This window comes from Capricornis sumatraensis, chromosome 9 (assembly GCF_032405125.1).
Source record: "Capricornis sumatraensis isolate serow.1 chromosome 9, serow.2, whole genome shotgun sequence".
NCBI lineage: Eukaryota > Metazoa > Chordata > Mammalia > Artiodactyla > Bovidae > Capricornis > Capricornis sumatraensis.
Genome location: NC_091077.1, coordinates 43,146,101 through 43,165,702, shown reverse-complemented (window position 1 = coordinate 43,165,702; position 19,602 = coordinate 43,146,101). Strand labels below are relative to the sequence as shown.

The following is a 19,602-nucleotide window of genomic DNA, read 5'->3' as shown; positions in this document are numbered from 1 at the left end:
CCCTGGCATGCAGCAGATGCTCAGTGAGCACGGGTCAAGCAAGGGCCCCAGCGGCGCAGTGCACGGACTCCTCCCACTCCCATCCCAGGTGGGCAAGTAGAGAAAGCCTCTACAGGAGGGCAAGGCTCTGCAGGGCACAGGGCAGCAGATCTGTCCAGATCATTCCAGCTCTAATGGATGAGTCTACACTCAGTTATTTTTTTCACACACACACACAAAATCTCCTTTTGGAGCCAGTGTTCGAGAGGCACGGGAACAAACTCCATTAGATGAATAAAAATGCCAGCAGCATAGATTGAATTTTGAGATGACTAATGAGGGCTGGATGGCTGACTGGCTTCCAGGTGACAAGGCCACCTCATCCAGCCACCTGGCCAGGCATCCCAGGACAAGGACAGTCATACCAGGGAGGCCTCCCCCACCCCATTCTTCTGGGTAAGGTGCTAAGTTGAAAAGGGCCCTCAGGGACCACCAGGACATTATTCCACCATGGGGAGAAGATGCCTTTACCAGCATGAGTCCTCCAAAATAGGGACCCAGCCTGGGGAGGGACACTTCCTCACTCTAACATAGCCCTCAGCGCAGTCATTCAATAGACATTGCTAGGGATGATTCCAGGAAGCAGGCACACACCAGGCAGCTCTTCAGGCCTTCCTGGGACTCATATGGGGGCAGCCCCGGGAGCCCCCACATCTCCCCTCCCCCCAGGCCCACTTGGCCACTATCTCCCCATCTCCTGGGCCAGTGAAGAAGGGCCCTGATGGAAACTGGGACTGCCCCCATCTGGTTGACCTGCGGTGGGCGCCTGGCCTCTGCACCTCAGCTCCCAGCTTTACAGGGCATTGATAGTAGTTCACATCAAACAAAGACAGACGAGGTTTTTTCCTTAAATGTGGTAAAATATATATAATGCAAAATTCACCATTTCAACCATTTCTAGAGTCTACAGCTCATGCCATTAAGCACATTCACATTGTTGTGCAACTAGCCCCACCGTTATCTCCAGAACTTTCTCATCTTTCCAAACAGAAACTGTCCCCATGAAACACTCCCCAACCCCTCCCCCAGCCCCTGGCCCCACCACCTACTTTCTCTGTGGATCTGACTCCTTTAGGGACCTCCTGTGAGTGGGATCAGACAGTCCCTCCTTCTGGGTCTGGTTTATTTCACTAAGCATTATGTCCATCCTCAAGGTCCAACCAGGTTGTGGCACGTGTCAGAATCTCTTTTTAAAGGCTGAGTAATATTCCACCATGCAAAAGAACCACTTGCTCATCCATCATCTTTAGACAATTTGGTTGTCTCCACTCTTTGGCTGCTGTGAATCACACTGATGTGAACACACATGTGTAAACATCTCTTTGGGCCTCCTGCTTTCATTTCTGTGGGCAAGGTACCTGTAGTGGGATTGCTGGGACACATGGTGATTCCACGCTTAACTTTTTGATGACTCTCCTATTTGCCAGGGTAGCTGTACCCTTTCACTTTCTCACCAATGATGCACAAGTGCTCAGAAGACACCTTCACCACATCCTGACACTTGTTTTTTAAATAACAGCTGTCCTGGTCAGGAAGGGTTTCCATCAACTCAGCCAGTCACCTGAGAATGTCAGATGCAGTCTGCACCTCCCCTTCTGGCAGTCATGGCCCAGGATTCAGGGTTAGGTTGGATTTCTACAGATTCTCAGACAAGCAACAGGAGTACTGACTGTGCTGGGCACCCACACAGATGCACACTGGCACCTGAAGACTCCTCACGAACCAAGGAGGTACATGTTTCCTTTGAGTGACAATACAAAGTCTCAGGGCGAGGGTGGCTTGTCTGAGGCCACGTGGGAATCTCAGGGAAAGGGGCCAATGGGCTCCAGCCCTTACAGCCCACCATGGACCTTCTCTGCACTCTGTGTGGTCTATGGAGGGGGGAAGGGGACCTTCCAGGCCCCCATGAATTGGCAGCAAGGACAGCTCGGGCAAGGCTGGTTGCACATTGATTGGAAGCTCTCCCTAGGCCCTGCTGGGACTACCTCTCAGGCCTGAGTCATCACAGTGACCACCCCGGGGTGGGACCCACCATCCCCTCGGCTGCAGCCACAGACGTAGTGGGCAAGCCAGAAGGGATCCCAGGACCCAAGTCAGCAGCTGAAGGTCCAGAGCTGTGCTGAGGGTGCCCTGGAACTTCTGGGCAATGACAACAGCACCCCTACTGCTCAGGGAAGATGCCTGAGCCAGTGGAGGTGACCCCCCAAGGCTGGACCCCTGCCAGCTCCTGCCTGGGACTTGACCAGATGCAGAGGATAGGACCCAGGTCTCCATAACCAGCATCTCCTCTCAAGTCACTGAACTATAAGCTGAGTGCAGATGGGTGGGGTGCAGAGAAGCACCAGGCACAGGATGGCAGCACCTGGAAATGGGGCCATGTAGGAGAGGTGGCCCTAGGCTCCAGGGGAGCCTCAGCCAACCCTGATGCCCTCCCCACCTTCCAGACCCCCTGGAGACCAAGGGGTGAGGAGGGGAACACTGAGCCCCCAGGTCCCCTTCCCTCACCCTGCTGCCAGGGACCAACCAGGAGCCCAGAGCCTGCTGGAACCTTATTCTTGTGGGGTGACTGCAACATGGAGGCCAGTAGGACTCCTTATCTGACGGCCCCAAGTAAACCTGTCTAGGTCTGAGGGCAAGGTGGGCTGTGAGGGGGTTGTAGGGCCCCAGGAGAGGACACCCATCAGCTAAAAGCAGGAGCTGCAGTTACTATAGCACCGGCTAAGTCACATGGATTTTCCGGACCATTAAACAGACTGTCACTTAGGGGCAGCTTTCTGGAAGGTTCCACGGGAGGCTTAGGGCCCAAGTCTGGGCTGGGCTCCAGGTTTCGGCTGGCAACTAGTGGCGTCCTCGTCTACCCTGCACAGTGTGTATGTATGTGTGGTGCTGGAGGAGGGGAGGTTGGCTTCTTTCAGGCCCTTGACACCAAGAACTTTCTGGTCGAGACGACTCTGGCCCAGAACTGGCTGCCACCCAAGAGTTGGCTGCCCAGAGCCAGGCTGGGGAGACAGGCCTGGTGTGACCACCCTGCTGTCCCTGAGTTACTCTTGCCCTGGGGACCTGGCCCAAGGCCCGGCCCCCTGGGAGCTGCACAGGGCTGGCAGGTGAGAACCCAGGCTTCTAGACGTTATGTCTGGGACTCGGACTCTGTGATAGCTGTGGCGAATCCCCCCGGCAGGTCCCACAGCGAGGGTCCTCAGCCCAGAGCGGGCACAAGGAGGCCAAAAGGTAGGATTTTAGGTCTTTTGTTAGAAATAGCAGAGCACTCATGTGACACGGCGGGTCACAGAAGGGCAGCCAGTCCACCCACCCAGGACTGAGACCCTGGTGGGGGTGCCAATCCAAGTGATAGGACCTTGCAGAGAACAGGCTTGGGCTGTGGGCTCTGCCGGCTGAGGGCGAGTCCAGACGTATCACTTGGTTGGGTGCGTGATGATGCGTGTGGAGAAGTCAAAGAGGTCGCGGTTGATCTTGCGCAGGTTCCGCACCTCATCTTCCAGCTCAGTCACGCGGATCCGCAGCTGGTCCTGGCCTCCCAAGACGTTCTGGGGGAAGGGCGGGGCACTCAGACTGGGCCGGGGGGTGCTTAGACCTCTGCCCTGCTCTGAAGGCCACTGTCCCTACAGTCCAGGATGGTGAGTAGGGGTGCAGATAGATCCTCTCCAGCAGCCTGAGCCAAGACTGCCCCTGGCAGCCCACCTGAGGTGAGCCTGGCCATCTTGAACCCAGCCCCTCACCCACCCTGGGCCTCTCCCCTCCAGGCTTGCTCTCCCACCTTTGGGCCCCGCCCGTTCCCCATCTTGGGGTTGCTCCTCCTCCCACCTTCTCCAGCGTGCTGGACATCACCGCCTGCAGCTGCTCCACCCGCTCCAGATAGCTGGGCTCTGACCCCTGAAACACAAGAGCCGAGTCAGTCGGCCACTCCCAGAGATGGCCAGGCAGTCAGCTAGTGCCTCCAGCCAGTGGGGACAGCCTGCCGGCCTGGCAAAATGGTTGGACCCTGCTGTTGTTCCAGGCTATTTGTCTCCTGCTGGACACCATCTGGGCACACTGCTCTGGGCCAGTAGCCAATGCTGGGCACAGGCATCCATCAAGTCCCACGGAGGGGTGCAGAAGCCCCTGCAGTCTTGTGTGGTTCTGGGGCTCAGAGACAGCGGACAGACCCCAGCCTCAGTGGGAAAGGGTGCCCTGCCCTTGCCAGGTGAGGCGTACCTGCTGGTGGAGGCCTAGGCGCAGCATCAGGCCCCCGCGGTGCGGCTCGTCCCCGTGCTCTGCGCCTAGCAGGTGCTTGTTGAAGTGGGGCAGGGGCAGGCCTGGTCTGAAGTCGGAGCTCAGCATGCTGACGGGTGCAAGCATGATGCACGCGTTGGTCACGGGGCCTGCAGGTGGGGTGGTGGAGGTGGTCAGGACCACCCTCAGCCAGGCTGTGCCCTCCACGAGGTGGGCCCTGAGTCCTTCCTCTGCCCTGCCTGGGTTTGGGGAGCAGTGGTGGTGGCCACACCCACCTTTGAGGGTCACTGTCCTGAGGCACTGCTGGCTCTGCACATCCCAGAGGCGAACGGTCTCATCGTGGGAGCCCGATAGCAGCACGCTGCCGTCCGTGGACACCGACAGGCAGGTCACCTGGTTCCTGATGATGAATGCATCAGCTGGCTCCCAGGATGCTCAGGCTGGGGGCGGGGCAGCAGCAGGACCAGGCCTGCATTTGTGCCCCAGGGCAGCAACCCCCCTCCAACCCCTGTCCCTGCCTGGTCCCCGCACCTGTGCCCTCTGAACACCTTCCCGTGCTCCTGCTCTGGCTGGAAGCTCTTCTCTCTCTGCCCGGGCTGCAGATGCAGGAGGGCAGGTGAGCAGGGGCCCGGCAGTGCCTTAGCCCCAAGCCTGTCCCCTGACCCTGCTGCCCATAGACACTCACCCAGGTACAGAGATCGACCTGGAAGATGGAGCCGTCGCTGCCACCGCAGAACATGTAATGCTCAGCCAGGTCCATGGTCACAGCCAGGATGCCCACGTCAAAGAGTACGGACAGCAGCAGCTCACCTGAGGAGACCTCCCACAGCTGGGGGCGAGTGGCGGTGTGAGAGCCAAGGACCGGTTGGGAGGCTGGGTCCCACAGAACCTCCAACAAGCACTGTCGCCACAGAGGTCTCGGGGGCTCAGGGACCCTTGTCCACCACCTACTTCAGTGACTGTCAGCCCCCAGGACCCCAGCAGGTCAGCCCCGAATCCCCCAACCGGGAACAAAGACCCTGAGGACGCCCTTGAATCCCCTAAGGCTTGGTCACGAGCTGCCAGGAGCAGTGGCCAAGTGGGAATTTCCAAGCTGACACAGGCCTAGACTGTCCACCCTCTGGCCGTCCTTGAGGCTGGAAGTGTCAGGGGATCAAGAGCTGTCTGGAGCCGCCGGCTTGGAGGAGGACATTATGTGCTTTCTCCCTTGGGCCAGGAACCCGCCAGCTGGGCTCGGCTCACATCCACTGCGGGGGATGTGGCAGGGTGAGGGTCCTACCTTCACTGTCTGGTCCAGCGAGGCGGTGGCCACCCGGGCTAGGGGCCCCCCAAAGCCGCAGTGCAGGTCTGTGATGGGGAGGGTGTGGCGAGACCAGACGTGCCGGGGGGCAGGGGTCCGGGAGGGGTCTGCCTGTAGCACGCTTGGGGAGGGGGTGGGCAGACCTCAGCGGGCATCTCCACGCCCTCACCTCATCTCCAGGTGGCAACCCGGCCCCATGTCCTCCTGGTACCAGCCCGCTTGACCCGGAGCCCTTTGCTTCCCGCCCTCATGGTCAAGGCCTTGCCTGCCCAGAGTCACAGCTGGACAAGCAGCCACTGGGGCCATGGTGCTACCTGCAGAGGCTCCAGGCCAGCACTAGGCAGTCCTTGCCCCCTGAGATGAAGTGGCTGCTGTCCCCCGTGAACTGCAGGCATGACACGTCCTGGTAGTGGCGGCTCAGGATGACCAGAAGGTTCCCTGTGGACACCTGGGGGGAGAGGCACTGGCTTGGTGGGGAGCCTGCGGGGAGAGCCTACCCCCATGGCCCCTGCACCAGGGCTTCGCAGCTCCTGTGACAAGCCGGTCACAGCTGCAAGCGACTGCCTTCTGAGCGAAGGGGTGGCACTGGTCACAACTGCAAGTGACCACCTTCTGATTTGGGGGTGGGGCTCTTGCTGGGAACCATGGGGGAGCTTGGGCTGCAGGAGAGGAGGCCTCTGGTGGCAGGGACACCAGGGAAGGGCTGGGCAGGAGTGAGAGGGCAGTGAAGCTGCGGTAGGATGAACTTCATTACCCAGATAAACGTGTCCACACCCCAACCTCCAAAACCTGTGACCTCACTTGAATATAGTCTTTGGAAATACAATCCATTTAGATAGGTGACAGGGGAGTGAGGTGACCACTGTCTCTGTGAGGACACCTGGACAAAGACACCCAGGCACTCATCCGCAGAGGGGAGGGGAGACGGTCCACAGTACCGGAGTCAGAGCCCAAGCCAGAGCGGCACTGTGGGGCAACCCCTTGTGGTCATGATGCACGCTGGCCAGGAATTCTCCTAGAGGGTGGGTCCTCTAGGCCAGGCAGCCTCCACCTGCAGGGGAGATGGACCCCAGACTGTTCCCGCATCAAGAAGGGCCAACCACTGGCGAGCCACTGGAGCCGTCTAATGATGGTGGACCAGCTGCTAAAATCTGCCCACACTCCCTGCACTGGCCTGACCACAGCAGAGGAGGATGTCTACCACAGGGTGAGTGCCTCAGTTTCTCTCCCTGCACTTGGGCAAGGCTTCCTAGTTTCAGAATCGCAAAGTGAGGTTTAAGAGCTGGAAGTGAGACTGCCAGCTCCCTCTCCTCTCTGCAACTGGTTGCCGGGCAGGGGTCAGGAAAGGCTTTGTCCTGGGATCTTGGACACTGCACTATGCGCAGGAAGGGAGGTGGGTGTCCCCCCAAACATAACAGCCCGTCAGTGACAACCCACTCAGTGGTCTGACCAGCAGCCTACCAACAGGCTGAGCTCACCCTCGTGTTTCTGAGTCCCTGGGCTCACCTCCCACAGGTATATGTTCTCTGAGATCCCTGCCAGGACGTAGAGGCCATTGGGCGATGTGGTGAGGCAGGTGACTGGTCCTGGGCACATGATCTTCTGCTGAAGCTGGTCCTAGAGACAGAACAGGCCTCTGAGTTTCATCGGGGAGGAAGCTGGGGAAGGGGCAGGAGACAGCTGGTAAGTCCAGGAGTAGAAAGAAGGTGGGGGTGGGGAGGGAAGCGGGGGATGGGATACTCTGAGCAAATCCACGGTTTAGCAAAGAGGGATCTACTTCAATTGATGCTATGCATTGTGGGGGTGGAGGCCTATGGAATCTCCTTCAAAGCAAGACAGCACCTCTCTGGACTGGGAGTCAGAGGGACACCCGGGTGTTCGGGTGGAGAAGGCACAGAGGATCCAGGAGGACCCAAAGGCCACTCAGCTTTTGCCCTAGTCCTGAATCCCCACTAAAGTGTCGCCTGGGACCTTGAGCCTCGGTTTCCAGATCTCTAAAATGGAACAACTTCTCAAGTGTGTGTGTGGACCACACCAGGAAAAGCCAGAACACAGAACCCATCCAAAGAGATGTTAGCTGGCAAAAGCAGGCAGCAAGCAACGTCAAGGGCTGTATTTTTAAGTTTCTCTAATCATGGGCCCTAGTGGCCAAAGGTGGCGTCTCTGAGAACGAAAAGTGCACTAGGCTCCTGAGTTACCCTTCAGCGGGCTCCCTCATGCCCCGGACCTTCAGCCTCCAAGCTCAGGATACCGACGGAACCCCTAGTGCAAACACTTTTCAACTAAATTTCTCGCCTAACACGCTGGCTCCCGCGCAGGGCCCCCAAGGGACCCACCCCCAGCGCTCCTTGTGCGCGTGCGCACCGCTACAACCCCACCCCCACCCCGAAGCAGCTGTCCACCTTCAGCTCGGCGTGTGCGCGCAGCGCCCTAGCCGCTTGCGATCACAACGAGCGCGCGACTCCCTACCTTCCCCCAAAAGACCCCAGGCCCGCGCGTGCGCAAAACACCTTAACGGGACTACCCACTCCTACCCCGGCTCAGGGGCCATGTAGCCTCCACCGCCCTTTCCCCCGACCCCTGAGCGCAGCGCAGCTCGCCAACGGCGCCCAGGAGCACGCCGCCGCACCTTCCTCTGCAGCTCCCAGGCGCAGATGTAGTTCTTGCCCAGCTGTGCGGCCAGCAGGTACTCGCCATTGAGTAGCGCCAAGCCGCGGGGCCCTGCCTGGCCTCCGCGGTACGTGAGCAAATTGGCGCCAGAGTGCAGCTCCCACACAACGCAGCTCCATAACTGGGCCGCCGAGTCCGTACACACGGCTACCTCCATGGGCGCCGCCATCTTGCCTTCTCCACCGCCCCGGACGTGCGTCATCATCAGCGAGACGCGGGCGACTGCGCCGTGCCGGGTAGAGCGGCGCACAGGTTGCCTGGCTCACGGCGGCCCGGCTGCCCTGCGCGTGCGCACACGCCTTGGGCGCGGGCAGGTGGCTTGGGGGGTTGTCCTATGAACCAGGCTGTTATCTTCCGGCTCCGCGAAAAATAAGGGGTGCACCGCCTGGTTAGAGCTCTTAGAAGGATACTTCTTCCAAAAATAGATGGCGAAACCAAGGCCTAGAGTCTCCTGAGAGCAGTTAGTAGCTTCAGAGCCTGGAGGTCTGGCTTGGCTGTTTGCACTGGCCGCTTTTGGCCAAGCACGCAACTTCGCAGATTACTCTTCTTCTTCTAATTGTGCAAATACTGAGTACCGACCTCACAGGATCGAGACATTGCACGTAAAACAGGCTACGCTCCTAACATAACAGGTAGTGATAGTCGTGTCCGACTCTTTGCGACCCCATGGGCTGTAGACCACCAGGTTCCTCTTTCCATGGGATTTCCCCGGCAAGATACTGGAGTGGGTTGCCATTCCCTCCTCCAGGGGATCTTCCAGACCCGGGGGTCGAACCTATGTCTCCTGCATTGCGGACAGATTCTTTGCCGGCTAAGCCACCAGGGAAACCCCAACAAAACATGTAGCTGGCGTTTAAAACATAGCCAATTAGATGTGTGTTCGTGGACCTACGGTCCGCCTCCCCCTGGACCTCGCTTCTTAGGGGGCCACAAACCCACATTTTAATTTCAGCAACTTTGTGCAGGTGGAACAAATCGTGAAGTCTAGGGAGCACTCAGCCTCGCGTCAGAGTTGCCGGCTGCAGGCTGTATCCGCAAACAGTACATTTAAAATAAGGAATTAGTTGCCAACCTTTGAAAAGGGAGAATTCGCTCAAAAGTCGCGGTCTCATGCCTGTCCTGGGCGGTGTACCCAGAAGCAGTATGGGGACTGGGTGCTGTGTATGTTCCCCAACCCCGCCGCGCGATCTAGGAGAGGATGGGAGCGAGAGGGGAGGAGGGGGCCTTCCTGGAGAACAGGCGGCGCCGGAGCAGGGGACTCCGCAGGCCCAGGGCCGGCCGCCAGGTGGCAGTCTCGAGCCATTCGCCGAGATGCCGGAGGGAGTTGATCCAAGCCCGGGAGGCCAACAGCAACAAGCAGCAACCAGAGGGCGGGGCGGGGCGGGGGGGGGGCGGCATCAGGGGGTACCGGCCTGATCGGTCGGAAGGGCTTCCCTGAACAGGTGTCCTGAAGAGAAAGAGGGACAGACGCGCGAACAACGGCCCTGAGGCTGACCGTGGAGGGGGGAGCTGGACATGGGGACCTGAGTTTTATTTTATCCCAGGGAAGTTGGGGGGAGGGGTGTGGAATGTGAAACTGAAGGACTGTTGTAAATTGGAGAGAGGTGAGTGTCCAAATCTCCAGAAGCTTCCAAAAGGGGAAACTGAGGCAAGTACTACCTAGTCTGAAGATGAATTGGAGCTAGAACCCCGGTTCCTCAAACTTTTTTTGTTCTTAATGTGAATAAGAAAAATGAAACACCTTGAGTGGTTATTTACATTTTCCGGATACCGGTTTCCCCAAACCACATCTTTCTTTGAATCTTGGGCATTCTGTGGAACCCCAGTTGAGAACGGTGACACCGTGCAGCTCCCAGGGGTGGGCCAAGATGGCCTTTTTCCAACCACCGACTCAGGGCTTGAACCTGGTCCTCCTGAGCAGAGGGGCAAGTCATTGCCCAGCTCTGGGCCTCAGTTTCCCCAGGGGCCAGTCGGGAATGCTGACTTGAACTCTGGGTCTGCGTGCTCCTCTAGGGAGGTCTCCCCTGGCTAGGTTCGCAAGCACCGGGGTTCCAGGAGGAAAGGTGGGCCCTGCAGGTGCGGGTCGCAGGGGGACCCGTTACAAACAGAAGTCGAAGACGTGGAAGCCAGGGCATGGGCAGGCCAGGGCTCCGCTGGAGGGCAGGCAGCTGCGGTGCAGTCCCGGGCCCACTCCCTCCCCTCCTTCCCCTCCTTCCCTTTCCCCTCCTCCCCTCCCGGGGGACCCAGCTCAGCTGGGCTGATGTGTGAGGTCAGAGGTCACCCCACCCCCAGCCTGGTTCCGGAATGAGGACAGACCAGTTGTGTCAGAAGGCCAGGACAAAAGCCACACTTTGGGGGCCTCTCGGACCACCCAGTCGCCAGACCTCCTTGGTGCCAGCCTGGCGCCCCGTCCCAGATCCACTAACACTCCTAGGCCTGAGGACGTAAGGGTAGGGGCGGGGCAGAACGGGGAAACCGAGGCACAGCGGTCTGCAGAACCGCTCTGGGTCTAAGCCCCCCAACCGCGTTCTTTATTCCCTACTCGGGTATTGAGCGCCTTCTGTTTGCAGGCTGAGGGTACACACTGCCCGGTCTCCCGCCCTCCCCACCTCTAGCCGGAGCCCGGGGGAGGGGGCATTCCGGGTTGGGGGCGGGGACCGGGAACCCAGGATCAAATCCAGCGCCTAGCCTGCTAAGTGCACTAATGGCGTTGCGGAAGGCTGATGACTCAAGCGAAAGCCCTCTTCTTCGGGCTCCGGGCTGGCTCCCGCGGCTCTGCTGATCAGACGTGGTTTTGAGTTTCACCTCCAGGGAGGCTCCCCCGGCCTACTCACAAGCACGGAGTGGGAGGCTCCGCGGGGATCTGAGAGGCTAGGGAGGAGGGGGACCCCCTCCTTGCATCCCTCCCCAGCCTTGGGGCTGTGTAACCTCAGGGCCTCTGGGCCCCTCTCTGGGCCTCTTCAGAGGAATGAAGATGCTGGACTGGCCGATCCAGTTTGCCCAGAAGGCCTTAAAAAAAAAAAGAAATCACTTTTACTTTACCTCCGTGATGGGGGAGGGCAGGGGTGCTCTGAGAGGCAGGTGGGTTAACCCCTGTCCTCTGAGTTCTTCAGGTCCCCCTGGTTCAGAGGCTGGGACCACGTGAATGGGCTACGGGGAGGCGCATGCACCAGAAGGGGTGAATTGTTTTTCCTCACTCAACGCAGACTTGGGGGCTGACCCAGGCAGGAGGGACAGGCCCAGGCCAGCTGATGCTGGGGAGCCAGGTGGCAAGAGGCCAGTCCTACCCACCATTCGGCCACACTGACCTTGAGGGCATTAGGTCCTCTGTTCATGGGGTGGGGGCGAGAGGTAGATGAAGAAAGGATACTCAGAAAATGCAGAGGTTTCCCTCCCAGGTGTGTTGAGCCCGAGGGTCCCAGGGCTAAGTCTGCCTCTTGGTCTGGCGCTTACTTTGGGTCCCCAGATCAAGTGTAGGTGGACTGAACCACAGCCGGAAGGCTGGGGGATGGGCGCTGGGTGGACCCATATGGCTGCCAAGACTGCCTGGGTTCCTCCTGGTGGGCATGCGGGGGTCCCTACATTTCACCCACAAGGGCCAGGCACTGCTGACTTGGGGGTGGGTCGTCCACTGCCCTCCCCCCACCATCACACCCACTGGAGGACATTGGGGATGTGGCTTAGTGGCCCTGGGGGGCACAGTCCCCACTGGGGGACCTCACCATCAGGCCCTCAGCCTCCTGCCACCAGGAGCAGAGTAGGGGTGGGGCGACGCCAAAAAAAACCCACCAGAGGAGCCGTTTTCTGTTAAAAGTCAGAAGTGTTTTGTCTTGTTTTAATATTTCATCAGCTTTACAGGGTTACAATTGTCTTAAATATTTCTGAAGTTTAAATACAATCTGCATAATAATGTTATAAAATGTAAACTTTCAGTGTTCCTTTAAATTTCAAAATCACACTTTTTTTTTTGTCTTTTTTCCCCCCTTCCTTTTAATACCTGAATATCCTGCAAAAACTGAAATAAATCGTCACAGGCTGCCCTGCCACAGCCAAGGTGCGACAGGCTGAGCCCGGCCAGAGGTAGAGAGTAGTTTTACGTCTTTTTATTGGAAGTTTTTTTTTTCCCTTTAACCTGAGTTCAGGCGTGCTCCCCACGCCTTCTGACAAACCCCAGAGAAACTGAAATTTCACAAGTCAGGCATGAAAGGCTGAAGTCGTGTTTGCCAAGAAAAAAATGCAGAAGCAAAATTAAGGGAAAAAAAAAATGGTGGTGGGCAAAAATGCTAACAGTGAGAAAAGTGACTGTACAAACACACAACTATTACAAACCAACCCGCCACCCCATGCCCACCCCCCACCCCCGCCCGCCCCCCAGCTGGACAGCTACAGAACTGCGGCCAGTTTGGAGGTCACAAGGAAGGTTCTAGAAGCAGCCCGTCCACAAGCATCAGCAGATCAGGGGTACCCCTCAAGCCCCTCTCCACCCTGAGTTTGGGGGGGTCCCCATCCAAGGCATGCTGCTAAGCCCCACCTGTTCAGGAATGAACAGCACTCAACCCCGGTCCCCCCGGGTTTGCATAAGGGGTGCTAAGTGCGCCCCAGAAACCCACACCAACAGGCAGCGGTGGGGCTGGGAGTGTGGGGGTGCTGAATGGAGCGACCTAGGCAGAGGCAGGGCCCCTTGGACCCTCTGCTATTTCCATGGCCGGTGGGTCCCCCTTCTGGGCCCATGCCCTCTTCCCTACAATCATCAGCGTTGCCCAGCACCACAGGCACACCCTGAGTCAGACGCAGGGGGTGGGAGGGCGTCGCCCGCACAACGCTCTGTCCCCTAATGCCGGGTCCCCACGACACAGGTCGATGCAACAGCACACGTGTGGGACCCTGAGCGGGGGGGCTAGGGAGGTGGGCACCCCGGCGGGGGTTTTGGCATCAAGAGTCAGACCTGAGGTAGAAACCAAAACTCGCAGCAGACACCCCCTACTCTATGAGGCCGGCAGGAAGGGGGTGGGGGGCAGAGGGCAGCCCCGAACACTCTATGGGTCAGGTGAGGGGAGAGCAGAGAGACAAGGGGGGACGGCAAACAAGGGGGGCAGATTGTGTCTGGGAACAAAAGGATCCCCCTCCCACAATGATTGTGCCGCTGCAGTGGGAGACGACAGGAGGAGAGACCCTTCCAGAAGCAGGAAGAAAGGCCCAAGCCCTGTGCCACCCTCTCCTGGGAGGGTGGGGGGCGTCAGCGACCCTGAGATACGCCAAAGAAATGGGTTCCCTCCCAGAGACACACCTCACCCCACAGAAAGGCAAACCCGATGAGACTGGGGGCTCAGGACCACCCCCAAGGTCTCCAAGGCAACAAGATGACGCCTGGGTTGGGAGAGAGCAGGCTGCTGGCGGCGCCCCGCCCCTCTGGGCTCGTTAGGCTGGGCTCCCGGGGTCCAATTAGTTTCCAGGCTCACCTGGGAACAGCTGCGTTCTTCCCAGCCCACCCCCACCCTCAGAGGGACGTGAAAAAGCGCTACCTTGCGGGAGGCACAGCCCCAGCCAACACTACCTGGTCCCACGGACGGAAGGAAACTGGGCCCCCAAAAGCGCTCCTGGGCTTAAGGAGGACGGATGTGCAGGCACCCCCGACCCCCAGCTGCATCCCACCAACGCCTTCTGACCCCGGGAACAGGGTTGAGGCGGGGAGGAGTGCAGGCCCCACCTCGGCCTGTAGTTCCTCGAGCCACTGCAGGGCTCCCAGCAAGTATAGAGGGACAAAGTTAAAGAGATGAGAATGGGGGTAGGGTGGGGTGAGGGGGTTCAGGGTGCCATGGTCCCAGAAACCTCACCCTGAGCTAAGGCCGGCTCACACCCATCCCCAGACATGGCATCCCCAGAAGCAGTGCTCTCAGGCAAGGCCAGTCCCCAGGCCGTGTTCATCCCTGAGACAGGAGCCTGGGGCGGGTGGGGGAGCACCCCCCACCCCAGCAATCTCTCCTTTTGAGTTAAGACTTCGGGGCTCCTGACAGAGGAGCCCAGCCTGAAACACAAGTCTGGTGACATCTAGCATTCAGAATCCCTGCCCCTCTTCCCCCAGGACCCCACCATGCACCCCCACCCTAGCCAGCCCAGCCCAGCCCAGAGCACCTGAGTTCATCGGCTCTGCTGACTCCAGCCCAGGCATCCAGTGTCCTGGGCCCACTGCACCACAGGAAATGCACAACTGAACCCAAATCAGTCATGGGAAAAATAAAGGGTATTACTTGTGTTTTTTTGCCTTTTTTTTTTTTTCTTTTTCAAGTCCAGTTTCCCTGAATGAACACAAATATATAGATATATATATCCTTTTCCTAGGTTTGATTCCTCCCCCAAGAATAAAATAGAATATTTACAAAACAAAACCCCTAAAACCTCTTAAAAACCCTATAGAGTTTGAATTTCACTATTTCTTTTAAAAAAACAACAACAAAGTTCCCAAAAGCAACAACAAAAAAATTCAACTGATCTTGGCTCAGGGGTTTCATTCAACACAAGGAGCTGGGTGTGGTGAGTGTGTGATAAACGGACAAAAAAAAAAAGCAAAGAAAAAAAACAGATAAAAATGAAAAAACACAGTGCAGGGATGTATGAGGTAAACAGGATTGGCCTGTTGAAACCAGACGCCAGTCCACGTGGGTCCACCAGGGCTTCAGGAGAGCCCTAGTAGACATTTGCCTCTCTCATTTCTAATTTCCTTTGATATTCTCACAATTCATCTCTGAATGTCCGAAACCTGAGTAATTCAAGTGTTCCTTGGTTTTCCCCTGTTTTATTAAATTTTCTTTATATATATATATATATATATATATGTATATATATTTTTCTTTTCTTTTTGGCGTTAAGCTGTCGCTCCTCTGTGGATACCTCCCCTCCCCACCCGTATCTTCCGCCATCCCAGCCCCTGCTTGGCCCACCTGGACCCCCTGCCCAGTCTGGCAGGTTCCCAGGATGGGGAGTGTAGCGGTTAAGGCAATGAGTTGTTTGAGGTAGATGTGGGGGGTGCAGACATCCCCGCTGGCCCTGCCTGGCTGCCTGCACTGCTGCTGCTGCTGCTGTTGGTCCCGCTGTTTCCGCCCCGGCTGCTGCTGCCTCCACCTTTGCTGGGAGCGGAGGGTGGCGTGGGGGCCGGTGGCTGGGCAAACAGCACTCCTGGAGCAAGGACAGGAGGAGAGACAAGTCGAGGAGAATGTAAAAGATCACATGACAGGGGCAAGCAATTCCTGAGCAATTCCCAGCTAAGTCCCTCTCCCCCAGGACACCACCACCTCCTCAAGCCTTCCCTCATGGGGTCTTTACAGCAACAGAGCTGTTCTGTGTCAACATCGCCACCTGGTGGCCTACAGGAGTCATGGGTCTGACCACATTATTTTTGAAGTACACGACAGGTGATATGACCATGCTGAGCACTTAGTACTTGCTGAGCACCTGGCTAAGTATAAGACACAGACTATCTCTCATACTCTAGTCTCATGAGGGAAGAGCTCTGGGCTCAAGCCAGCCACACCCGACAGGCAACCAAGATTCCGGAAAGACATGGTCAAGGTGGGCATGAACGCTAGGCCAGCCTACCTGTGTACATGATTCCATTAATCTCTACTGACATGCTAATACTGTTGCTGCCGTTGGTGCTGGTCAGGTTCGCAGCCGAGTCCTGGCGGCTCTCAGAGGCTGCGGGAAGAAGAAAAAACACCCTTTGTCACCGTAAACCAGCCCCCATGCAATGAGCTGTATCATGTGGGTCATCCCCACGAGATGTGAAGCTTTCCAGAGCTTCAGACCCGGTCTCTCAGCAGCGCACACAGTAGGTATTCAACAAATACTTATTGAATAGGAATGTATTTATCTCGAATTTGCTTTTTTGTATGACTACAACTTTTGTTTTCCCCTAATAATTAAAAAAAATTTTTTTCTTAAAAGTTTTTGGCTTCACTGCAAAGCAGGTGGGATCTTAGCTCCTCAACCAGGGATGGAAGTCTCGTGCCCACTGCAGTGGAAGTGGAAAGTCTTAGCCACTGGACTGCCGGGGAAGTCCTTTTCTAATAATTTTTATTGGAGAATAGTTGATTTACAATGTTAAGTTTTTCAGGTGTACAGCATGATTACAAGTCTTAAGCAATGTGCTTGTGCTTAATCACTCAGTTGTGTCCGACTCTTTGCGACCCTATGGACTGTAAACTGCCAGGTTCCTGTGTCCATGGGGATTCTCCAGGCAAGAATACTGGAGTGGGTTGCCACTCCCTTCTCCAGGAGATCTTATTAATCCAGGGATCGAACCTGGATCTCCTGCATTGCAGATTCTTTATTGTCTGAGTCACCAGGGAAGCCCAAATCATGTCATTCTTTTTAATGGCCAAAGTATTTCAGCCTCAGTTCATTCATTCCCCTACTGATGGACACACTAGGGACATCGTGCAGACATCTGCAGTGAACATCCTTGGACACATGAGTTTCCCTGAGCCCTTGCATCAGCTCTGCTCTAGACACCAAGCAGAATCAGCCAGTCCTGGGGCAAGTACGTCTTCTGTCTTTAAAAGAGATTCCCAGGACTTTCCTGGCAGTCCAGTGGTTAACACTCCATGCTTCCAATGCAGCAGGCACAGGTTTGATCCCTGTTCAGCGAACTAAGATTCCACATGCTCCGAGGCACAGCCCCCCGCCCCCCAAAAAAGACTGCCAAGTTGTCACCTGTTTACACGCCCACCAGCAGGACCAAGGGGGCCCATTTCCACCACATCCTGACCAACATTTGATATTATCAAACTCTGATGGATGAAAAATGGTATCCCCTAGTTAACTTGCGGAGCCCCAAAGAGATGGAGTTGAACGGTTTTTCCTCCTAGTTTATAAGTTGTGCTCCCCAGGTGACTCAGTGGCAAAGAATCCATCTGCCAATGCAGGAGCCACAGGAGACGTGGGTTCAATCCCTGGGTTGGGAAGATTCCCAGGAGGAGGAAATGGCAAACTACTCTAGTATTCTTGCATGGAGAATCCCATGGACAGAGAGGCTTGGCAGGTTATAGTCCGTGGAGTTGCACAGTTGGATACAACTGAGTATGCATGATGAGTCCCAGCTGCCCATTCCTTATACTGGTCTGTTTACCTTTTTTTCTTTTTGATCTGTAGGCACTCTTTACATATGTTGGCTACGAGGCCCTACTCTTGTGCTTGTGCAAGAAGCACAGAGGGTCTGAGCGCCGGGGTGGTACCTTGGCTGTTGATCCGGATGCTCATAGGCAGCTGTGCCGTCATGGCCAGGAAGTTCTGCTGAAGTGCCCGCTGCATCAGCCGCTGCTGCTCCTCTGCCACCAGAGCCATCTTCTTCTCAGGAGGCTCCCCAGACTCCAGTTTCTCCCGAAGCTGCTCCAGGGCAGCCGCCTGTGCTGCCACGGCTGCTTGGGCTGCTACTGCCTGGGCCGCCACCACTGGGTGACCTGCCAGGGAGACTGGTAGGCGGCCGGGGACTGTGATGGGCATGGCTGCATCCTCCTCTGGACAGGAGAGAAGAGGAGTTGGTGGCCAGAAGGGAATGGTGGTAGCTTAGTCCCTGCCTCCCACACAAGGCAGGAAGGTGCTTCCTTGAATACCTCCCCTGATGGGGTGCTCATTTCCTCTCTAGGGATGAAGTGGACAGGTTTTGGAACAAACACAAGTGCTAAGAGCCTTTCTACTCTCAGGTTGACATCAGATACCACCATAATGGTAACAATACTAGTGATGGTAACAGTATACAGTACTGCTTGGCATTATTAAGTAGTATTATACAGAGAGTAGTATTATACAGAGTAGCACATGTTACATACACATATAATACTAACTGCAACAAGAGCTCGCCACATCTTGTCTAAAGCACTTAATGTGAACCATCTCAACAACCCCATTTCTACCTAGACACCCTCTTCCCCACTTTACTGCTGAGAAAACCAAGGCTCAGAGAGGATGGATAACTTTCCTGAGGCCGCTGAGCTGAAGAGAAGTTGAGCTGAAATTAAACGCATGGAGCCCAAGCCCAGAACCAGCTCTGGACCATTCCCCTCTCCAGCGGTTGAAACAAACACCCCATCATTCCCACTCACTGGTCCCACTGTGACCCACTCTCTCTTCTCCCAATTCTTCCTCCTGAGTCTCTCCCTGGTGGCCGGGGGCTGCCTCTCCAGGATGGACCCCATTGCAACTTTTGTACTTGCCAGCCTCTCTGCCCTGGAGTCTCTGCAGCCACCTCTGCTACTCTCGGCTCCAAGGAGCCCCTCGGACCCATTACAATCATCTTTCCCCAGCTCCCTCATGAGCTCCATCGGGTTCAGATCTCTCTTTTTGTCCCCCACTGTCCTCCTGAGCTCCAGCACAGGCTCACAGAGAACGGATGCCTAATGATATTCACAGGTATGGCTGTGACTCCCGAGGCTGGGGCAGGGTAAACAGAGGCCCAAAGAGGTTGGAGGGAGCTGACACTGGTGAGATCTCCTTCACCCTAGATCTAACCAGCCCTGAATTCTCAGGGTGCTGAGTGGATCACCCTGGATCCCTGGGCCAAGTCTGTGACATAGGGAGTCACAGTTCATGTGGCAGATGGAGAAACAGGACCTCGGACATGTGCACCGGCCTGCTTGAGGCCAGGCCGCCACATGAGCTGTTGGTGATTCTGTGTTAGGAAGGATTCAGAGGCTCGGTGATCGACTGTTGACGTCTGCCATGGATGGGGTCTAGGGTGTTGCACGCTGGGCATTTTACACACCAAAGGTCCCCAACAACTCCACAAAGGTATAATCTCCTCCACTTTACCCATAACGAGAGCTAGGCTCAGAAAAGGGCAGTGAGCACTGAGCAATAGCTCCGAGGATGATTACAGTCAGTTTGATGACCCACACTGGGACCATGTGTTCAGAAGAATTCTAAAGCTCAAAGGGAAAAGAATACAGTGATCAACTAGCAATGTCTGTCACATGCAAGGACTAGAGATATCCATGGGCAGCAGCCTGGACCAATGCTACAATAAAAGTGGCAGCAATGTCTGCCACGGGCAAAGGATAGGGCATGGTTTGCCTTGTCCACCTTGGCACAAAATTGGAGGTAACAACTATTGATTCGTGATGTACACCAAGGGCACAGGTTTAGGGGAAACAAATTGATTAGAGATGTCTGCCTGCCATGGGCCAAGGCTGGAAGGAACAGCAGTTGACTAGTAATATCTGCCACAGGCATACAACTGGTGGGTAGGGAGCCCTCTTCCACACCCACTTTGGGGCCTATCTTCCTGGTCACCCAGAAAAGGAAAGAGACATCCCCATCCCTAGGTCACACTACCAGGCTAAAGCAGAGTCATGATCAGGCCCCAGGCCCTG

The 19,602-nt window shown here is 56.4% G+C and overlaps 2 protein-coding genes across 2 annotated transcripts in view; both read right to left on the bottom strand.

Annotated features, from left to right (window-relative positions):
- Positions 1 to 3,345: 3,345 nt before the first annotated feature.
- Positions 3,346 to 8,408, bottom strand: WDR18 (WD repeat domain 18). Its single transcript, XM_068981181.1, has 10 exons — positions 8,199 to 8,408; positions 7,076 to 7,186; positions 5,884 to 6,017; positions 5,549 to 5,690; positions 4,955 to 5,098; positions 4,801 to 4,865; positions 4,545 to 4,669; positions 4,252 to 4,418; positions 3,862 to 3,930; positions 3,346 to 3,584 (listed from the first exon to the last, which is right to left on the bottom strand). Exons 1-10 carry the CDS (start codon positions 8,406 to 8,408, stop codon positions 3,453 to 3,455), a joined length of 1,299 nt encoding a protein of 432 aa, XP_068837282.1. The 3' UTR covers positions 3,346 to 3,452.
- Positions 8,409 to 15,227: 6,819 nt separating this feature from the next.
- The window catches only part of ARID3A (AT-rich interaction domain 3A), a 28,263-nt gene continuing 23,888 nt past the window's right edge, over positions 15,228 to 19,602 (bottom strand). The window contains exons 6-8 of the mRNA XM_068981241.1: positions 17,470 to 17,751; positions 15,833 to 15,931; positions 15,228 to 15,412 (exon numbers count right to left, since the gene is read on the bottom strand). Coding sequence (XP_068837342.1) covers positions 15,228 to 15,412; positions 15,833 to 15,931; positions 17,470 to 17,751 — 566 coding nt within the window. The remainder of the gene's footprint in view (positions 15,413 to 15,832; positions 15,932 to 17,469; positions 17,752 to 19,602) is intronic.

Bases quoted from the DNA above. Each gene is read 5' to 3' on its own strand.
- WDR18 (XM_068981181.1), bottom strand. From the start codon at position 8,408: ATGGCGGCGCCCATGGAGGTAGCCGTGTGTACGGACTCGGCGGCCCAG. The intron at 5,691-5,883 runs GTAGCACCATGG...CCCCTCCCCAAG, and splicing joins CTGGCCTGGAGCCTCTGCAG to CGTGCTACAGGCAGACCCCT. The intron at 3,585-3,861 runs GTGGGAGGAGGA...CCCTTCCCCCAG, and splicing joins TGTCCAGCACGCTGGAGAAG to AACGTCTTGGGAGGCCAGGA.